General features: G+C 42.6%; 1 protein-coding gene across 1 annotated transcript in view; it reads right to left on the bottom strand.

Annotated features, from left to right (window-relative positions):
* Positions 1–18,054, bottom strand: part of FARP1 (FERM, ARH/RhoGEF and pleckstrin domain protein 1) — a 225,575-nt gene that overhangs the window by 18,715 nt on the left and 188,806 nt on the right. Inside the window, exons 14-17 of the mRNA XM_054389576.1 lie at positions 16,654–16,841; positions 14,702–14,791; positions 12,454–12,587; positions 1,363–1,444 (exon numbers count right to left, since the gene is read on the bottom strand). Of these exons, the coding sequence (XP_054245551.1) occupies positions 1,363–1,444; positions 12,454–12,587; positions 14,702–14,791; positions 16,654–16,841 (494 nt within the window). The remainder of the gene's footprint in view (positions 1–1,362; positions 1,445–12,453; positions 12,588–14,701; positions 14,792–16,653; positions 16,842–18,054) is intronic.

Genomic DNA, 18,054 nt, shown 5'->3' with positions numbered 1-18,054 from the left:
CAGCAGACCCTCTGGACTGGACTACTACAAAGGCTCCCCTTTAATTACTTGCTCTTAACTTTGTTCCTGTGTTAACTGAACAAGGATTGCCAGTTTTCGGGTCTTTTAACGGGTCTCATAATATGTGGAGTTTTAACTATCATTTCCACTGCAGTTCTTTAAGTCAGACTTAAAGTCTTAAGCTAGACTTAAGTCAGGCTTTGCCGCTTTCCTTCAAATACCTGTGCTTACCAGCACAGGTGACAGTTCTCAGAGTGAAGAGAACAAAATCTAGTGGGAAATGGAGAATGGTGAAGACAAAAGCACATCGTATGCTGCTGTTAAACAAGTGCCACAGAGGGCCTTGCAGGCTGCAGACACACAATTTCATGTTGCAAGGTACCACAAGTAGAAGCAGACTCTGCCAGAAGCTGAGATTTCAAAAACTGTGAAAAGGTGTGTACTTCTTGAGAGCAGAGATAGACATAGAAAAGTCCCCCCTGTGTTTCTTCCAATACTTCTGAACTGTGTCTTGAGGGAAAAAAGGCAATTCCTGCTAAGTACATTGCAGAAAGGGTAAGGACACCTTATGGGTGACAGACCTGTTTGTGTTGGGGATTGTCAATCAAGATTTCCACATTCTCTTTTTCTGATTTGCTGTATAATCACTTGTACATCACTTAACCTCTCCTCATCTCTCTCTATTCTTCTGAAAGATAAGCCCAGTACTAACTCATGTCTTGGGAGAGCTGTAAAGATTAAACTGTCCTTTCCTCCAGCCAAGGCCTTAAGGCTGCCTCATTTACCAACTGCAGAACACTGAGGTGGCAATCACCAAAGAAAGACTTATGAGACATTTTTGAGAACACTTTGAGATCCACATGCTGAAGGTGCACTGCCATGTTTTGTCTGGATGCACAGCTACATTACACTAAGGTGAGCTGTGTTTTCTCTCCTTCCAAGCTGTAAAAGTCTGTAAGGTTTTCACAAGCTCCTGTGCCTGCCTTCCACATTGTTTGCTTGGTAATACAGAGCATAAAAAATACTACTCTGTCCAGACTAAAAGCAGGTGAAAAGTTTGCTGAACACTATGCCCAGATTTTCAGTTCATATATATACTTTTGCCTTTTACTTTAAAAGGATCAGAGGCAATTATTTGCATATATTCAACTCCCTTTCATCTAACCTGTCAGTGTAGTGCACAAATGTGGGGTTCCCAAATTGAATCAGTCTTGCTTGCTTGCTACTTCAAACAAAACTTTTAAAGCATAAGCCTTGATTACAACTGGAAAAAAACAGCACAAGAGGCAACATCACATGAAAATCAAAAGCACACTAATCCTAATCTGTGTCAAAGCTTAATAGTTATAGGATCATTCTTACCTTCATACTCTGAATGTTCTTTAGCATAACATCTCCGATTCTTTGGTAATCTCCTTTAATGTGAGCATTAGAGCGGCCTTCCCTGTTGGCAATAGAAATATCACACGCTTCAGTCATGCAATAAAACCACATAATCACTTATGAGCATAGAAAGGAACTCAACAGCTCACTTCTTGTAAATTCCTGACCCCCATGCTCCTTTACTCAGGAGCATGTGAAGAATCTTCCTGACGGACATGTAATTCCCAAGTACGGTATGCCCATCGCCCTGCCTTGCTTTCCACTCTCAACAACAGAAAGGGCTGGCACTTAGCAGAAGGATTAGACATTTTAAACACACCAGACAAGGCTGGAAATGGCTTGAGAAAAAAGGAAGACATCAAAATCCCATCACAATACGTGATCTTAGAGCAAAAGAGTAATTCTGTTCAGAAACAAGGACTGCACCCTGGCACAGGACCCCCAGGTGTATCTCCTCTGAAAAGCTTTCTGCTTGTGCAAGGGACACACCCCCCAAAAAACCCGCAAAACAAAACAAAAAAACCACCAAAAATCAGTCTGGGATCTGCATTTGACTAGTAAGTGTTATATACCAGCATGAATTTTCTTTCAGTGCGTCACATACTTATGGTACTAAAAATGCAAACTGCTCCCTCCCACCCAGCCAGCTGCACTTGGGTGGGTGCTGCATTTGGGAGAAACCCAGCTCCTGATGAAAGAGATATTCCTGCTTCTAAACCCATGTGTGAGACAGGCAGGAATACCGCACTGTGACTGAATCCAAACACATCTTTTAGAGAATATAGGAGGAAAAGCTATGAATGTAAGAAACTGTTACTGATCTGCTTCAACAGTTAGGTTTTCAAAACCAAATCACTAAAATCATAGAATCATCATAGAATTGTCAGGGTTGGAAGGGACCTCAAGGATCATCTAGTTCCAACCCCTCTGCCATGGGCAGAGACACCTCACACTAGATCAGGTTCCCCAGAGCCACATCCAGCCTGGCCTGAAAAACTTCCAGGGATGGGACACCTACCACCTCCTTGGGCAACCTGTTCCAGTGTCTCACCACCCTCATGGTGAAGAACTTTTTCCTAACATCCAATCTGAATCTACCCACTTCTAGTTTTGCTCCATTCCCCCTAGTCCTATCACTCCTTGACATCCTAAAAAGTTCTTCACCAGGCCCCCTTCAGATACTGGAAGGCCACGATAAGGTCTCCTCAGAGCCTTCTCCTCTCCAGACTGAATAGCCCCAACTCGCTCAGTCTATCTCCATAGGACAGGTGGCTCCAGCCCTCTGATCATCCTTGTGGCCCTTTTTTCTCTAATATGTTACCTAATATGTTCTCTAGTATGTTACAGAGTCTTCATGGTACCTCCTAAATTAAACAAATTTGTTTAACTTTGGACTGGATCACTGTCATGGGTTGAGTTGAAATCTGCTGCTGTTATTCAAAACCATTCTGCCTCATGCCAGCTTCAAAATGAAAGTGCTGGCTGGAGCAAAGTATCATGGGGCTTGAAGCTCAGACTGTAACATGAGAGACTTCCTGTTCCAGTTGCTGCTTTCAGGTTCCAGGTTTTGGTGTTGGTCTCGGTCTCTTCTGCTGAGATGGCAGCATGATGGTGAGGGACAGGGCGTAGCTCTCTGGCGTAGGGTTTAGTTTGCTGGTTTCTGCTGCTGCTTTCTGCATTTTGCTACACTTTTTCTGCAATAAGCTAAGGTAAATTTGCATTATATTATCTCACTTACATTAAACTTTTTATCTCAACTCAGAGGGTTTAAGGGGGGTTTAAGGAGGTGTGTGGGGAGGAGCACTGTCTCCTTCCCCTTTCCAACTTCTACTACTGCATCCAAGTTTCCTGTAGCATGGCTTTTAACGTGCTGTCCTCAATTTGTAAAATTCAGTTCGACTCCTACATCTGTGTATTGTGAGACAGATCCAGGCCTGGTGTGAAGCAACTGAAATTCATCCAAAGAAATGCACTACCTTGGAAGAGGATAGAAATGCAATCAAGCTCTAAATGAACAACAGGGCCTCTGGTTTGTGTTACCACTAAAGGGATACATATTTTTTTCACACACACACTTAAGAAAATTCTTTATGCAGTGAAGGACTAAGTGGACAACTAGGTGGTCCATCTCTGCAGGATGCAGCTGTCATTAGGAATATACTTTCAATGGTAGGACACAGGGTTTTTTTTTGTTTGCTTGTTTTTTTTTTAAATCCATACTATAACATGAATAGATGCATATGCAGACTTTTTTTTATTTAAATGTGGTTATGTTCATGCTGGATAACTTCTCTGCATGTTTTTGTAACTGGGAAATGTGGTGGGTGCAGCTTATGAATACTACACAGAAACATCTCCTATTTTATCCTTCAATAGACGTAGAGACTTGCTTGATAAACAAGGGATTATTCCATGTTCAGCTGAACAATCAAGCCAGTTTCACAGGCTGTCTTTAATTATTTCCTATTGTGTTCAGTCTCCCAGGCACTCACATGCCTATTTAAGCACGAAAAATACAGCTCTCAACAAGACTTCTAATGTTTCTCTTTGAACCCAAAGGTTACACCAGGGCTGTGTCAACAGTAACTTTAATTAGCATTGTCAGTTTTGCAAAAGCACTGCATGATCTAAACACTGCTGTAGTCCAAATATGCTCCCCAAATGGTCTTTATTTGCAAGGAAGAGCAGAGATATGTACAAACCTTAGTTACAAGGCTACAGCTTCCACATTACCTGACGATAAAAGTCCAGGAAGCCTTGGTCAAGTCAGCTCACTTCTATGCTGTTTCCTGCTTTCCCTTCTCCCATGCCCTATCCATCCAGCAGCTCTCCCCACTGAGATTTCTTCTGAGAAACTGTAAATAAAACATTCCAGCCACTCAAGCTCTGCTGAAAGTGGTGCTTACCAAAGTGCCCCCAGCTGAAAACCACGACCATTTGGAGTCTAGAACAGTAGCACTGTGCTGGCAAGAAGCAAGGGAAAGTTTCCTTTCACCCATGCAGCCAGCATGCAGCATCCCATCCCCAATGGTTCATGCTGTGCTGCTGCACGCAATCCCAGAAATGTCAAGGCCAGCTGAATTTGTTCTTCTGCCAGTTAATGACATGGTATTTGGTAATTATCTCTAGAAGAATTCTCGCTCTATGTATTATTCTCTAACTCTCTGGCATTGCCTGGATCCTTTCTTACAACTCTGCATTGGAATTAATCTAATGGACATCAGCAGTTTGGTACCTTTCTGATTTACTGCCAAGATAAATATTAAGTACATTATTATAGACTGCTGCTATTTCTAAAGAGAAATGGCTTGTCTGATCTCAAGATTACAATATACATGGGTTGAATACTTGTTGCAAATTTATTATCTGCTAGAGAGCTACTCAAAGGCTAACTCCAAGCCTACTGAAGTCATACTGAATGCTTCCACTGACTTTGTGAACTTCAGCTAATATTTAGTGCAGCTGTTTATTGAACAGTCAGGTCCTTATTTCCTAAAAGTTGACCCCCTGGTCCCTCTTCAGCACAGACAGCACTGACTGCTTGCACAGCATGTCATCACACTCGTCACACACAAAGCACCAGGAACATTCTCCTTCAATGGCTTATCCACAGAGTGGTCTGAGGCTTGAAAAAAAAAAAAAAAAAGAAAACGAAAACACATAGAGGGCTTTCAATTCTTATTCTGAATCCTGGCAGAGACACAAAGATGGGGAGAAGGAGATTTCAAAAAAGCAACAGCCTCTCTCCAGCTCAACAGTGAGGAGCTGATTTGTAGCAGAGCCTTCAGCCCAGGTCAGGACAGCTAAACTGTGCTGTGGGCCGGTATGTACTACTGGAAGAAATGGAACCCTAAGAAAATCCAGAAATGTGATGGCCAGGTATTTCTCCTTGTTTCAGCCATTCCATTGCTTTGGTTATTTGTTTCCACACAAATGCTGTCTCTTGAAGTAGAGATGATTTTCTCACTGGGAATGGTGCATAGATGTCAGCTGTGATGTGGAGCAGAGGGCCAGATAAAGCTGAAGTCAGGCATAGGGCAACACGAAGGCTTCACATCTGCCTCCTAAACCTCATTCTCCACTCTAGCCAGCTCCTTGCTGGGACTCCAGAGCAACCCCTACGCTACACTGCTCTCTGCCCCAGCTCCTCAACATGCAAATCCCAAGTAAACAGGAAGAAGCCCTCCCAAAAAATGCATCCAAATACACAGAATATTAAAATACACTCCAAACACTCAAGCCATCAGATGGTGTTTTACTGCTTCAATAGCCCACAGCACAGCAGCGGAGAAAAGAGCTCTCCCTGTGGCGTATGTTTTGAACAACAACACTCAGCTTGCTGGGGGGGAAGAAGCTGCTCATTTGTTGTGCATGGATGGCTAAATTGTTCTTCTTACTCCTTGTTTTCACAGGTCACTGTTTGAACATGGTATCTATCTGCTAGTGACAAGGGACAGAGCTCAGGGACTAGGCTTCACAAATTTCCATCAGGAGCTGATCTATGACTCCCAGCTCCATAGAAGATGCAGGAGCTATTTTCCACGCACATAATGTGCCCTCACCCCAGTGACACTGTGTGGGAAGGTCTAAAGTCACTCAAATCATGCCAGATAGTGGAGTTCTTATTCCTATTTTTCTCTAAAGAGGCCCTTGCTTTTTACAGTATTGCAAGTGGACTACTGCAAGCAGAGAGGAAGAGACAAGACTTCTATACCTGATAAACTCAGCCACTCTCTATTACTAAAATGGCCACCAGCTTGTGTCACAGGGACATTGAGCTAGGTTGGATTTTCAAATCATATGAACTTTTCAGTGTACATCATGGAGAAAGGAATATAAAGAAATCTCAAGTCTGCCCAGAATATCCTCAATCATCTGGGAATGGCATTAGAAGGAACAGAAAGTTGATGGGGATGGTGAGAAGGCACAGAAGGAGAGAAAGATACCTCAACAGAGATTTTTTTTCCCAGCTAAAAAACCTCTACTAGGGCCCTTCAATTGCAGAAAAAGAAAATCAATTGCAGCAAATGATATTTACAGTGAGTGACCTTCTGTTATATGCTGAGGAACAGCATTGCATTTGACTTTTAATGAGTATTATTAACTAAAGCTCTAATATGAAGAAATAATGGGAAATAATTCCCCATTACAATTGACTTTTAAACAAGAGGGGCATTTTTTAAACTGGAAAATAAGAGCCAATAAGAGAAAAACGCCCTTTTTCTTGCTCACACCCTGCTATTACACAGTGCCTCTTACTGCCCTGCCTATTCCAGCCGACACTGCAGCTGTCCTGTCAGCAGTAAGTGGTGCATGAAATGCTGCTCAGAGCCTCAGAAATGCAGTGATGAAGCCACCAGAGCTTCCCAGAGTCCCATCAAACCCTCAGGGAGTGTGCACACATGTAATAACTTTCGGCTGGCTATCCCTGTGTTGGGAGAAACCCAATCTACAGCAAGCATGCATCAGTAATGTTTTAAATGGTAAGAGACCAGAGTAAGTAACACCACTGCAGGGAAACATACTGAAAAGACTGCAACATTTCATATTTTGCCACGGCACCTCCTCAGAGACAATCCTGGAAACATCTCGCCAAGAGAGCCGCAGAGATGAACACAACATGGCTCTGAGCATGACCAATGGATCCTGGACAATCTCTTTCTCTCCCACCAGTTCAAATTCATTTGGGTGTAGCATGGCTGTAATCCCCAGAAGTACTAGAAGTGACTTCAGCAATTTTGTCCTCTCAAATGAGAAAGCAATGCACTGGCACTAAGCCCCTCTTAATGTCTTTGTCTCAGGAATCTTCACTGCATGACTCACAGGTTTATACTACAATGCATACTCCACTTCTGTATACACGACAAAAACACTTCTGAAACTGTCCTCTTCATCCCTCTTCACTAGGCATGCAGAACCAGCTGAACACTCAGCACTTGTGCATTTGGGAAGGCAGATAAGGGTTGGTGCCTTGTTTATATAAACTGTTTATTAGGCTGTTCTTCCTGACCACAAGTACTACTTCCCAAACAAAAAATAGTTAATAAATCAACATTTAGCTCATCTTCCTACACTTCCCTGAGTGCTTTTTATTACAGGTTTTCAAGCTGGCTTTCATGAATACTGATTGAGCCTTTTCCTTTCATATGTTAAGATCTAAGAGCTCTTCCCCTCTCCCCCCCCTCCCCCAAAATTACCAGCCACACTTTTCTCAGCTACATCTGGTAGTACTGAGTGGCAGCATTCTGCAGGAGTGCCTGTGAATAGGGAGTCAAAGCACTGCCTTCTCTGAGTGAAGATGAGTATGCCTGCATTTCCAGAACACATGTAATGCTTTTTCTTCCTAGCACATGGATAAGGCCCAAAACGTAGATTCATGCTCCCTGATAGAACATTCTGGGGCAGAAATGGCTGTCCTGGCTTGCCCTAGCATTGCTCTTTGCAGCACATAGCAGTTGACCAAGGAGAGAAATTCATGGCTTGCCATTTGGCATCTTCTGTCAGAATTTACAGAAACTCATTTGGAAACTTGTAGTACAAACACTTAAAAGGGTGTGGGACAATGAGCTCATTCTTTTTTGGCTGGAAAATGGTGCTTGTGGCCCAAATGAACAGTTTATTAAATACATTAGATAAATGAAGGAGCAAAAACTAACTTCTCAGATTCAACTGGCTAGATGCTAAGGGAGCATGTCTTCCATTGCCTGCACTGCTCATACTTCTTCCTCCTTGCCTTAAAATCCTCCAGGCCCAGGGAAATAGGAGCCAGCTTTTCAGTCACTGAGCTACAACTCCTATATATCCTCCCAGCAAAAATGGTTGGGAACTTCTGACCTTGCACCCAAAGCATTGCTGAGGAGCAATCTGGATGAGTCCTGGTAGCCAGGACCAGGACTTACAACTCTCCTGGAACTTGGTAGCAGGACAGCATGGATGTGCTTTGTTCCCTCTCCAACTTCAGGTTGCTTCCTGTACTTCTTTCTTCCTCCTCCCTCGCTGTGCAAGAAGTCAGAGCCCCACGCCTGCTGGTGGCCTGCTTGCACCCACCAAAGGTCATCCTCCCTCTCTTCAAACAAGGCCACTAATGGAGTATTTTCATTTAGTCCCAGAAACATGGTCAGTCTTATGAACAGAGGGCTCAGAAAAGTTGGGGCAACTGAGGAGATTCACGAGTGGCTTCACTGGCTGTGAAACACCACAAGCAGGGCAGAAAACATCACTCAGAGCATGGCATGACTGATCTTAGGATGCTGTACAATAAAACCACCAGGAATCTACTCAGTTTCATGGCCAGAAAGAAACACTGGCTGTGAAAAACGCAGCAACTTCCTGTATTCTGCAGTTGGCTATTGGCATCAGCATCAATTCACATCTTGCTAAAACCTTTATCACTATTCAGGAGACAGTGAGAGTGCAGGACTGAAGAGAAAAATGGGTGAATCATGTGAAGAGACAAATCAAACCTGCCAGAATCTATAACTGGGTCAAAAGGATACAGTCCTTAAGATATTCAGTAGAGAACAGCCTGCTTCTGACAGCAGATTCAAAGAGTTCAGAAGCCTGTGAGCAGGCCAGAAATGCTTTTAATAACGTGTACAACCTTAGCTTCTTTCAGCCAAACACTAGAAAACTGTTGATGTTTTAACAAACTAAAAGCACAGAGCCATCTAACAGTTGTTAGGTGGGAACCTTCCCTGGCCTTGCTCTCCTCATAGCTCTTTTGCAGAGCATCAGCTTCAACGTGATACAAGTCCTAAGAGAGCAGGGAATAGCCTCCCATAAAAGATTCTTACATGTATAATGAAGGTTTGAAACAAACCTTAGACAAACACACTGATGTCTAGGCAGAGCAAGCAGGAAGAACTGCACTTTAAATTGATAAAATCCAGCATCCTACTCACTAGACAAACATAGATGACTGGTCATGGGAGGCTCTTACTCCCAGACAAGCTCCCACAACACATTGGGTAGCCAGAGGCTTCTAGTAGCTTGATTAAGTCCATGACCTTTTCATTCAAAGGTAATTTTTTTGTAGGACATACCACACTAATGCAGAACACGCTTGTATCTCAGAACAAGCATCCTATCTTCTTCCTCCCTCCACCTGCCTGGAAAAAGCTGATGCATAAGAGTCAGATTTAAATGAGTTGGCTTGAATCCTGCCCACACCTGCCCACAGCAGTGCCACCAGCTCTGCAAAGGGCCGTGAGGGGCTACACATGATGAAAAGGCTCAGAATGCTCTGCACTGCAGTGGCAAACACAGCCAAAGCCCACTGGCTTAAAATCACCTGGGGCCAAAGAGAGAGGTACAGTCATAGAAGTACAGACATTGAACTAAATGACCTTGAACACACAAGTGAAGAAATTCCCTACCATACAGCCACCAACTTCTTCTTCTACACGCTGAGGGACATGGATTTTTGCCACTCACTGTTTAATTAAACAATAATCTCTATAGGATAGTTTATTGCTTGTAGCTTATCTCAGCATCTGTGGCACTATATTAAAACACCAACACCTCCAAAATAAGACCTGCCAGCAAATCTGCCTCCTTTCTTAAGGCAGGTACTCAGATCTGCCAGGACTTTAAAAACAAACACCACTTACAACAGTGGTATTATGTTAGGTAAACCCATGCTGTTGGTTGCAAACTGGATGCAGACCAGGGACAGGAACATGACTGCTTTTCTGTCGAGTGAATCAGAGAAGCTGATAGGAAATTCCCAGTGGCTTTACGCTAAGCATAGAAGGACACGGAATAGCTGAGCTGACAAAGTCAGAATGAGGTGCCCAGCTGTGACAAAGTTACCTCAGCAGAATATTTCTGAACCATTTGGATTGTAAAGTAACTTGATAGCAGATCAGCACTTTGTATCACAGGGTAGCTGCAGTTTAAGTATTATATGAGGAGCCTTAAACTGAGGTTTACTGCTCTGTGAAACCATAGCCTTAGGATACAAAGAAAATCTGTAAAACAAAAGCCCTACCCAGCTCTAGAAGAAGCTAACTGAAAAGGAGTAACAAAACAAAAGCCATGGAAAGTCTTAAAGCTTAAATATTCTTTCTTTTAACATACTTTCCCCACACGCTTAATGCAATGCTACCTTTCCACAGCAGGCTGCTCTTGCAGCATCATCCAATTTTTGATAAACATCACACTTGAACAGGAGGTCGTCATCCACCTGTAATGCCACTAGCAACCAGAAAGATACAGGGAGAATCTCTATTTCAACTTGTGCTCCAAGAAACAACACCCATTATGCTCATTAGATTAGACTGGTCTGACAGAGATCAGAACCTGGCCCTTTATTAACTCTGTACATTTTCCTTTTCTCTTCACACACTCTTAACCCCAACCTGTTGGGGATTAACCCCAACTATGGTTAATCCTACCCCACAGCCAGAAAAAAAACATAAAATCACTGTTTTATAACATTCAAAAGAGCCTTCTTGGAGTACCTGCAATAAGTGTTCCTTACTGGAAAGCAATTAATACCTGTAAGAATCCTGACCAGATTAAAACAGCAGCAGCCCATTACAGTTTGAAGGGGAAACTTTTGCCTAGTTCTTGACTGCAAAGACTGAAAGGAATTACCATTAGACACAAAAGAAAAAATAATGATAAGGTCTATATAATTCATTGGCTTGCTAATGTGGATATAGAGTAGTGGCATAAACAGTTCTTTCTCTCTTTTCTTCTTCTGTCACTTCTGCGAAAGAAGGAGGGAGTGGTGAAGGAGGTGAATGGTGCCCCTGGGTCCATCCAGGGGGTCTGAGGGGATTCTGTGTTGTTTATAAATTGTAAATACACATATATTGTACATATACTGTACATTTTTGTACATACATGAAATGCAAATTACAGTGCATTTCATATTTCTAGATTTTATTTTGCTTGTAAATACAGCTTCATTTGCTTCCATCCCAAACTGAGCTAGTCTGGTGATTTATTTTGGGGGTAGTTCTCCAAATTAGCTGGGGTGGTAATTTCAACCTACCACACAGCCCAATAAGAAAAGGGAGATACAAGAAGAGTTGCTATGCAGTACATGCCTTAGGAGTAACCTTATGTCCTGGAGATGGATGTCAGCTCTAAGAGGCAGTGTCACATTCTCTCCTTCTCAGAAAACACCTGCTAATTCTGGAACTGTGCAGGGTGGATTTGGATAGCACTACTCTGCCATGTGCTGTGCTCTCATTCAGTCACCTCACTCATCATAAGTGCTAAATTCACACACACTAAGCCTGTGTTTTGCTTTTGTTTTTGATTAATTAAAGAGGCATTAAACTGATTAGCCCTCATCAGGTCTGGCTGCTCTGTTTTCACACGATTTTCCATTGTCACTTTTGTAACCACAAAGGAAAAGCTGGGTCCCAGCACCAAAGATAAACTACCAAAAAAATGCCCACACAGAGCAAGACAACCTTGTCCAGACCCTCTCCAGAGCAAGGAGAGGGTTTCTGTGTGCCACTCAGATATCAGTGGTCAAGTGAACTCAGTTACAAGTCCTGCCAGGGAAAAATTACTCACCACATGGCTACTTCAGAAGAATGCCATGCTTTACTGTCACTATTGTGCTAAGGACAGGTAATGTCATGTTAAGCCCAGCGTCTAATTCAAGCATGCTGTCAATCTGTAGAGTCCACAGAAGAACCTGAGAGCATCAAAGCTGTGGTGCTGCAGAATGGGAAGATGGTCTCTGAAATCTCCCCCTGCCTACACATACTTGACAGAAACCCTCCCTCTTTATTACTGATAAGCCTTGCTTGCAACATGCTTTCCAGAAGAGCTGCCATACAGAAACACTGACATTTGGCAAGAGAAAGCCTCATCCAGAATTATGATCTCATTTGTGTATGTCTGTACCTGAGTGAGATATCTGAACAACAGTTTGTTGAGCAAACGTGAAAAAAAGCATGATTCTATATACCCAGGCTGTTAATAACCAACATCTGTGACTTTCACAAACGAATCACTACAGTCAATTACAAAGAGTTAGCAAAAACAGAACACAAAAAGGCTGAAGTGCATGAAATAACACAGATACATAACAACCAACCAGCTTACCACAGAGCAAGTCTCTGCTCAATTTCCTTGAGAAAACCAGTGTGAAATTTGTGCAAAGGTTCGAAGTTGGAGAAAATGAGATTTTTCAGTGTGTCAGGCATGCAATCCTCCTTATTCACTGCACTCTGAAACCACTACAGAGAAAAAAGAAGTGAAGTTATCAGGGGATGGAAAGCAGCAAGAATGACCATTTGCTGTCTTTATACACCTAACCCAATAAGGACCTTATGTAGCTGGCACTAGGAATACAACCCAGGCTACCCTTGACACTCCTACATGCTAACCTTAGGCTCTTATCAGTGGTCAGGCCCTGCATAATTAAAACAGAAACTCCTTTTCCATTTGCTATCACTGATCAAATCTTGAAAATTCTTTCCAAGCCCAAAGTGGCTGGCTAATACAAACTCAATTTGAAAATGCTGTAGGTGCAAGAGAATGAGTAGTTTAATACTTGCAACACTTGGAAGCATTCCAGTAAAAACAAAAAATATGCTCTGCATTTTCTTGCAAGTTCTCTCTGAAACCTCTGTGACAGGAGCTGGTGCAGTAAGCACTCATGCCCATGTTGCTGTGTGCAGATTGAGAACATCATGCAAAGTGAACAAGTAAAAGGAAGGTACTTTGCACTTCCAAGACAAGGTGTAGTAGCAGAAAATAGAAAGATCAGTGCACTACTAAAACTTCAACAACTGCTCGTGCTCAATTTTGCTCCATATTCTCTTTATTTCACCCCAACAAACCTGTGGGTGATGTAAAAGGACTAGGGGCCTAGCCAAGGTGACAGGCTGTTAGCTTCAACATCATAACACTACTTGCTGCCCTGAGGGGTTCCCAGCCATCTATGGCTGAATTCCAGCAGTGCCTAAAAGGCTGTTGGGACCACAGAAGGCCATTACAGCAATCTTGATTGACACTACATCAGCTGGAGCTGACTTAGATCTGAGACAGAGAGATCCCTCTCAAGCCTCCCTCTCCCCTGCTTTATCTCTGCACTGAGCTAAAGTTGAAGAACTGCACACCTACTAAGTCTCAAGCTTCATGCATGACACTTGCTCATTCTGCCTTTTCCATTGATCCTAGCTACTTGTTCACCCTTTTGTGCCCTTCTGGGCCAGTCATCTGATTAGTTCACAGAGAGGTGTATGCGCCTTGGTGGGACAGCAAATTCTAATTTGCCTACCACAGGAACAAAGGCCAGGGTGGGAAATGGAGTTTAGCTCTGATAAGCTCAAACATTCTGCATCTGCAGCCACTGGGTGAAAGAAAAGATGAAAACAGCACATCTGTTACTGAGACTGCAGCTATTACCAGCATCTTTCAGTACCTGGCCTCTTCTCTCAGTGCCCGGACTTTCCAAAAAGCCGGGGAAAGTAGGCAGCGGAGCCATGGCTATCTTTCTGCCTGTAACAGCCATGCTACTCCAGCCTACACTAGCCATGTCTAAGATAGCTTCAGATCACTTGCATTTGCTATGTGGGCTCCTGGAACAGATGAGAAGCTGGGGAGAAGGTGTCTCTCCCTGATAGCAACAGTCACTTCCCTGCAGCATGTCATCCTTACTACAACACTCAATGCAGGTTTTACACACTGGGTGATGAAAGAACTGGGAGGTCTGGAGTTGGCAGCCCTGCTTAAACACCATGAGGGAGGACCTTGGATCCAGTGCTCTTTTAGAGGCAATTGTTATTTAAGGCCAAATGTATACACACATCACTCTTGGAAGTTAAAGATGACTGTCAGTATGTGTGCAAGGAAGGCATATTTTTGCCTTGGTGATTTTAGTAATCACTCTGATCAGATGCTACACATTAATAACTCGTTTAACAGTTCCACTTACTGAGAAATCAGAATCCTTCAAATAGGTACTCCACAATATTTCATGTCAAATGGAGGGGCATTTAATCCAGGAGAAAACATTTATATGTCCCATGAGGGAGCTACTTTAAGAGAAGTCATTGAAAACCCACATGCATTTTCAATAATTACAGCCACAAAGCATGAGAGCCAGAAAACACAACTGAACTGTTCCCCACGTCCTCAACCTGATATAGTTTCATAGTGCACGTTACTAACCACAGTGCAATTCTCTACATCTTGCTTCTTGTGTTATTTCCTCCCTAGAGCTGTACTCCTGTGTACTGCAGAATACAAAACTAGTATGGAACAGCTAAGATGTTAAATGGAGCAGATGAAACACTACTGCTGACTAGAGCTTCACGTTTCATGAGTAACGCTGAAGTAAACATACCGATGTGATGACTTCAAGGTCCTTCAGGTATGTTCGTTCTGTGGTGGCTGCCTCTTTAGCAATGAAGTAAGCCTTCTCAGTTGGGAATCTCTGCAAATTGAAAACACATTAGGTTTTCAGCTGCTTTTGTGGAGCTGCTTTCTGTAGGAGAAAGCTGCAGACAACAATCACCCAGAGAGTTACAAAGTAGTGATCCTTGCTTGTAGTTACTGTGAGTCATGCTTTAACATTCCTAAGCCCTGAAAACAATCCCTCCTTGCAAATACAAAAGAACAAGCCACTTGCTATGGGTTCTTAAGAGACATTTTTTCTTTAAAGGTGATTTCTACAGTTTTAGGGTGCTGATGTTCCTTTTAGCTTATTCCACACATCTGGGGCAGGATGTATTCTGAAGTTTGCAGGCTAGATAACCATTTGAATCAAATTTGACAAATGTCAGATTTGACAAAATGACAAAAATGAGTGTCTGATTATTCTAAGTTTCTTTGTGAGTGTAAGAATCCATAGTAAAAATACTCTCAAAAAAACCAAACCTAAAAAAGAAACAACCAACAACAACAAAAAAGAAACAACCCAAAACCCCCAACCCTCCCAAACAGAAACAAAAACCCTAGGATATTTCCATTGTGGCTGGACAACCTAACAGTGGGAGAGGGTAAAGATTTTAGGGTAACTACAATTGCAAATTTCAGGGTGAAAAACCCAACAAATCCTCCTGTGTTATCCAAGAGGCAAAAGTGGGTTTGACCTCTTAATTCTCAAAGGCCAAAGGATTGCATTTGATCTGGCTCTGTGTTGCTCAGGCAACAAAAAGGAAGAACAAAACCTCCATACATCTTTTGCTTCATTTCCTTCCTGAAAATCAGCAATGCAGAGGATGAAGTAGAAAGGGATGCAAGGGGAGACTGTGTGGGCATTTCCTAGTCAGTATATAACCCCACAGGACTCATCATCAGCTGGCATATACAACAGTCACTGGCTGCTGTACCTTGGACTGACACAGAGAACTGTGAGTCTGTTAACTGATTCTTGGCTTTTCATTTTTCTCAAATTTCTCTCACTATGTTGCTAAGTATGCACAGTGGGAAAATAGATCTTCCTTACACATGCTCCCGCTTTCCAGCAAAGCCATCTGAGTTCCTGCATTCTTCCTCCTGAACTGCTTCAAGCTCAGGAGAAAAAGCAGCCAACATAAAGACAAGAGCAACCCGCTCTCATTCAGCAGCACAGGAGAGACGAGCCAGCAGGCAGATTTGGATGTGATGCTCCCTTATGGTTTTGCTGCAATGATGGGGTTGAGCCAAACACTCCCAGATGAATGCTGCAGGCTGTGGCTTAAAGAGAGCATTTTCTGCTCCCACAACCCAATACTCCCAGTGATACCTTCCAGCAGAGACAGACTGAAGAGCCTGGGTTGGACACATCTGCACAGGCTCAACGCTGTTCCTTTTTCTTCTGTCAACTGGAAATTTTTCGTCCGATAATGCATCGGAACTGACACTTTTAACAAACTATCAACCTCCACTCCTTAGAAGCATGCAAGACTTATAGGAGGTTGTCAAAACAAGCTCTTTAAGCTGCAACCAACAGGACTGGTCCAGATATATCTCACATTAACCTTAGGAACAGAGCTACCTATTTTCTCTCTGATGCTTTAAGAGGAGATGGGGACCCTAACCATTCAGGAGATAAAATCCAGGGCACAGAGTCCTCAGTTACAGTATTCATGCAGGCCTGACCCGCTCCAAACCATGAGTTCAATTTCAGGAGCACAGGGATGCGCTTGGACACATCATGACTGACGACAGAGGATACTAAGGAACCCGACTCAAGTAATCTGTGTGGATCTGTAACAAGGAAGCTGCAGGGAGTCTTGATATTAGTCACTTTGACAAAGAGAGGCAGTTGCAACACAACACAGATAGAGTTGAGGCCAACTGCCTCTGCCTTACCTTTCTTTTGACCTCTTCCTCATCATCAGTTCTGATGCATGATGGGTCATTTAGCAAAGGGCTAATCAAGGGAGATGACTGCTTGGCATCAGGGCTCAAATTCGGAGATAAAGACCTATTTACCAGGGATGGTCCCCCTTGGGAATTGATGGAAAGTTCTGAAAGGTGAGGGCTGCCAGTCAGAGAACCTGCTAAAAAAATGGCAAAAGAGAAATCAGTTAGGACAGGCTCTCTCTAGAAAGTACCAAAAAGAGTTACAAACTTAAGTTACAGCATGTGAAGTTATGTTACAAGACACAGACATCAGGGTCTTCAAATTAGTCCAAGTGGACTTGAAGCCAGAGTAACTGCATATCCTTGCATTAACCAAAGGACTGGAGCGTTCTTTTAGTTGATGAAACCAGCTGAAATTAGTGTCTCTGTGGGGAAGGGATCAAGCTATAATATGACAGCTGTAATATTTACTGTTAAACAAATTAATGCCTTATTTTTCACTTTTGTAATTCACTCAATGAAACAGAATAAATACAATAGTAAGCGAATCACCCTAAGAGTGCCATTCTTTCTAGAAAAGTAGAACTTCAAAGACTCAAATCAGTACTTCATAGGAAACTACAGGACACAAGTTAGAAATCTAGTGGAAGTCTAGAGAAAAAGAAACAATGACTTTCTATAGCAGTGTCGCTGCTAAGACCAGTCAGAGCTAACACAAAGGAGAAAACTACTGGTTCCCCAATTTCTACCCACAACACAAGTATGCATATTATACCTTGTAGGTCTTTCCATGCTCCTCTGATTGTTTGGGATGGAAATGCTAGCATTACATTTACATAAGAAAAGCAATACTTTTAATGCACAAAGCACGACAACTTCAGATCATTACAGTCCCATTTAATTTTGGATTTAAAATATTAAAAATTAGACAGTTAAACACACTTCCATGGATTCACATACACTACATTAAATATTACTGGAATTAGCATGTTGTCTTCTGTGAGGCAGCCAGACTACTGAACGCATGAGGGAAAGAGTGCCAAAACCACCCAGTGTTCTCCCAGAAAACTCCTCCTCCAAACCTCTGAATATCTAAACCTGTTTTAGAAGATGGATCTATCATGTGGAAGAACATTTACAGACTGTACCATTTTGACATCATACATTAAAATCCAACCAAAAAAAAAAAATAGTGACAAGCTCTTGATTACCAGAGGTAATAGGCTGTCTAAGATTCAAACACATACATTGCTGTATATAATTAAGGGCAAATACATTTTACTATCATATGTTTCTGCCCTCCCCTCCCTAGATTGTGATAGGCAAGTGTTCCTGTTGCTACAACACAGTGGAGATACTGCAGTAAAAACACAGGCACCAATAAATATAATTAGGCCATCAGTTAAA

The sequence above is a fragment of the Indicator indicator genome, chromosome 1 (genome assembly GCF_027791375.1).
Source record: "Indicator indicator isolate 239-I01 chromosome 1, UM_Iind_1.1, whole genome shotgun sequence".
NCBI classification, from domain to species: Eukaryota; Metazoa; Chordata; class Aves; order Piciformes; family Indicatoridae; genus Indicator; species Indicator indicator.
Note: the sequence above shows the minus strand (reverse complement) of the source record. Positions and strands in the feature narration are given on the sequence as shown.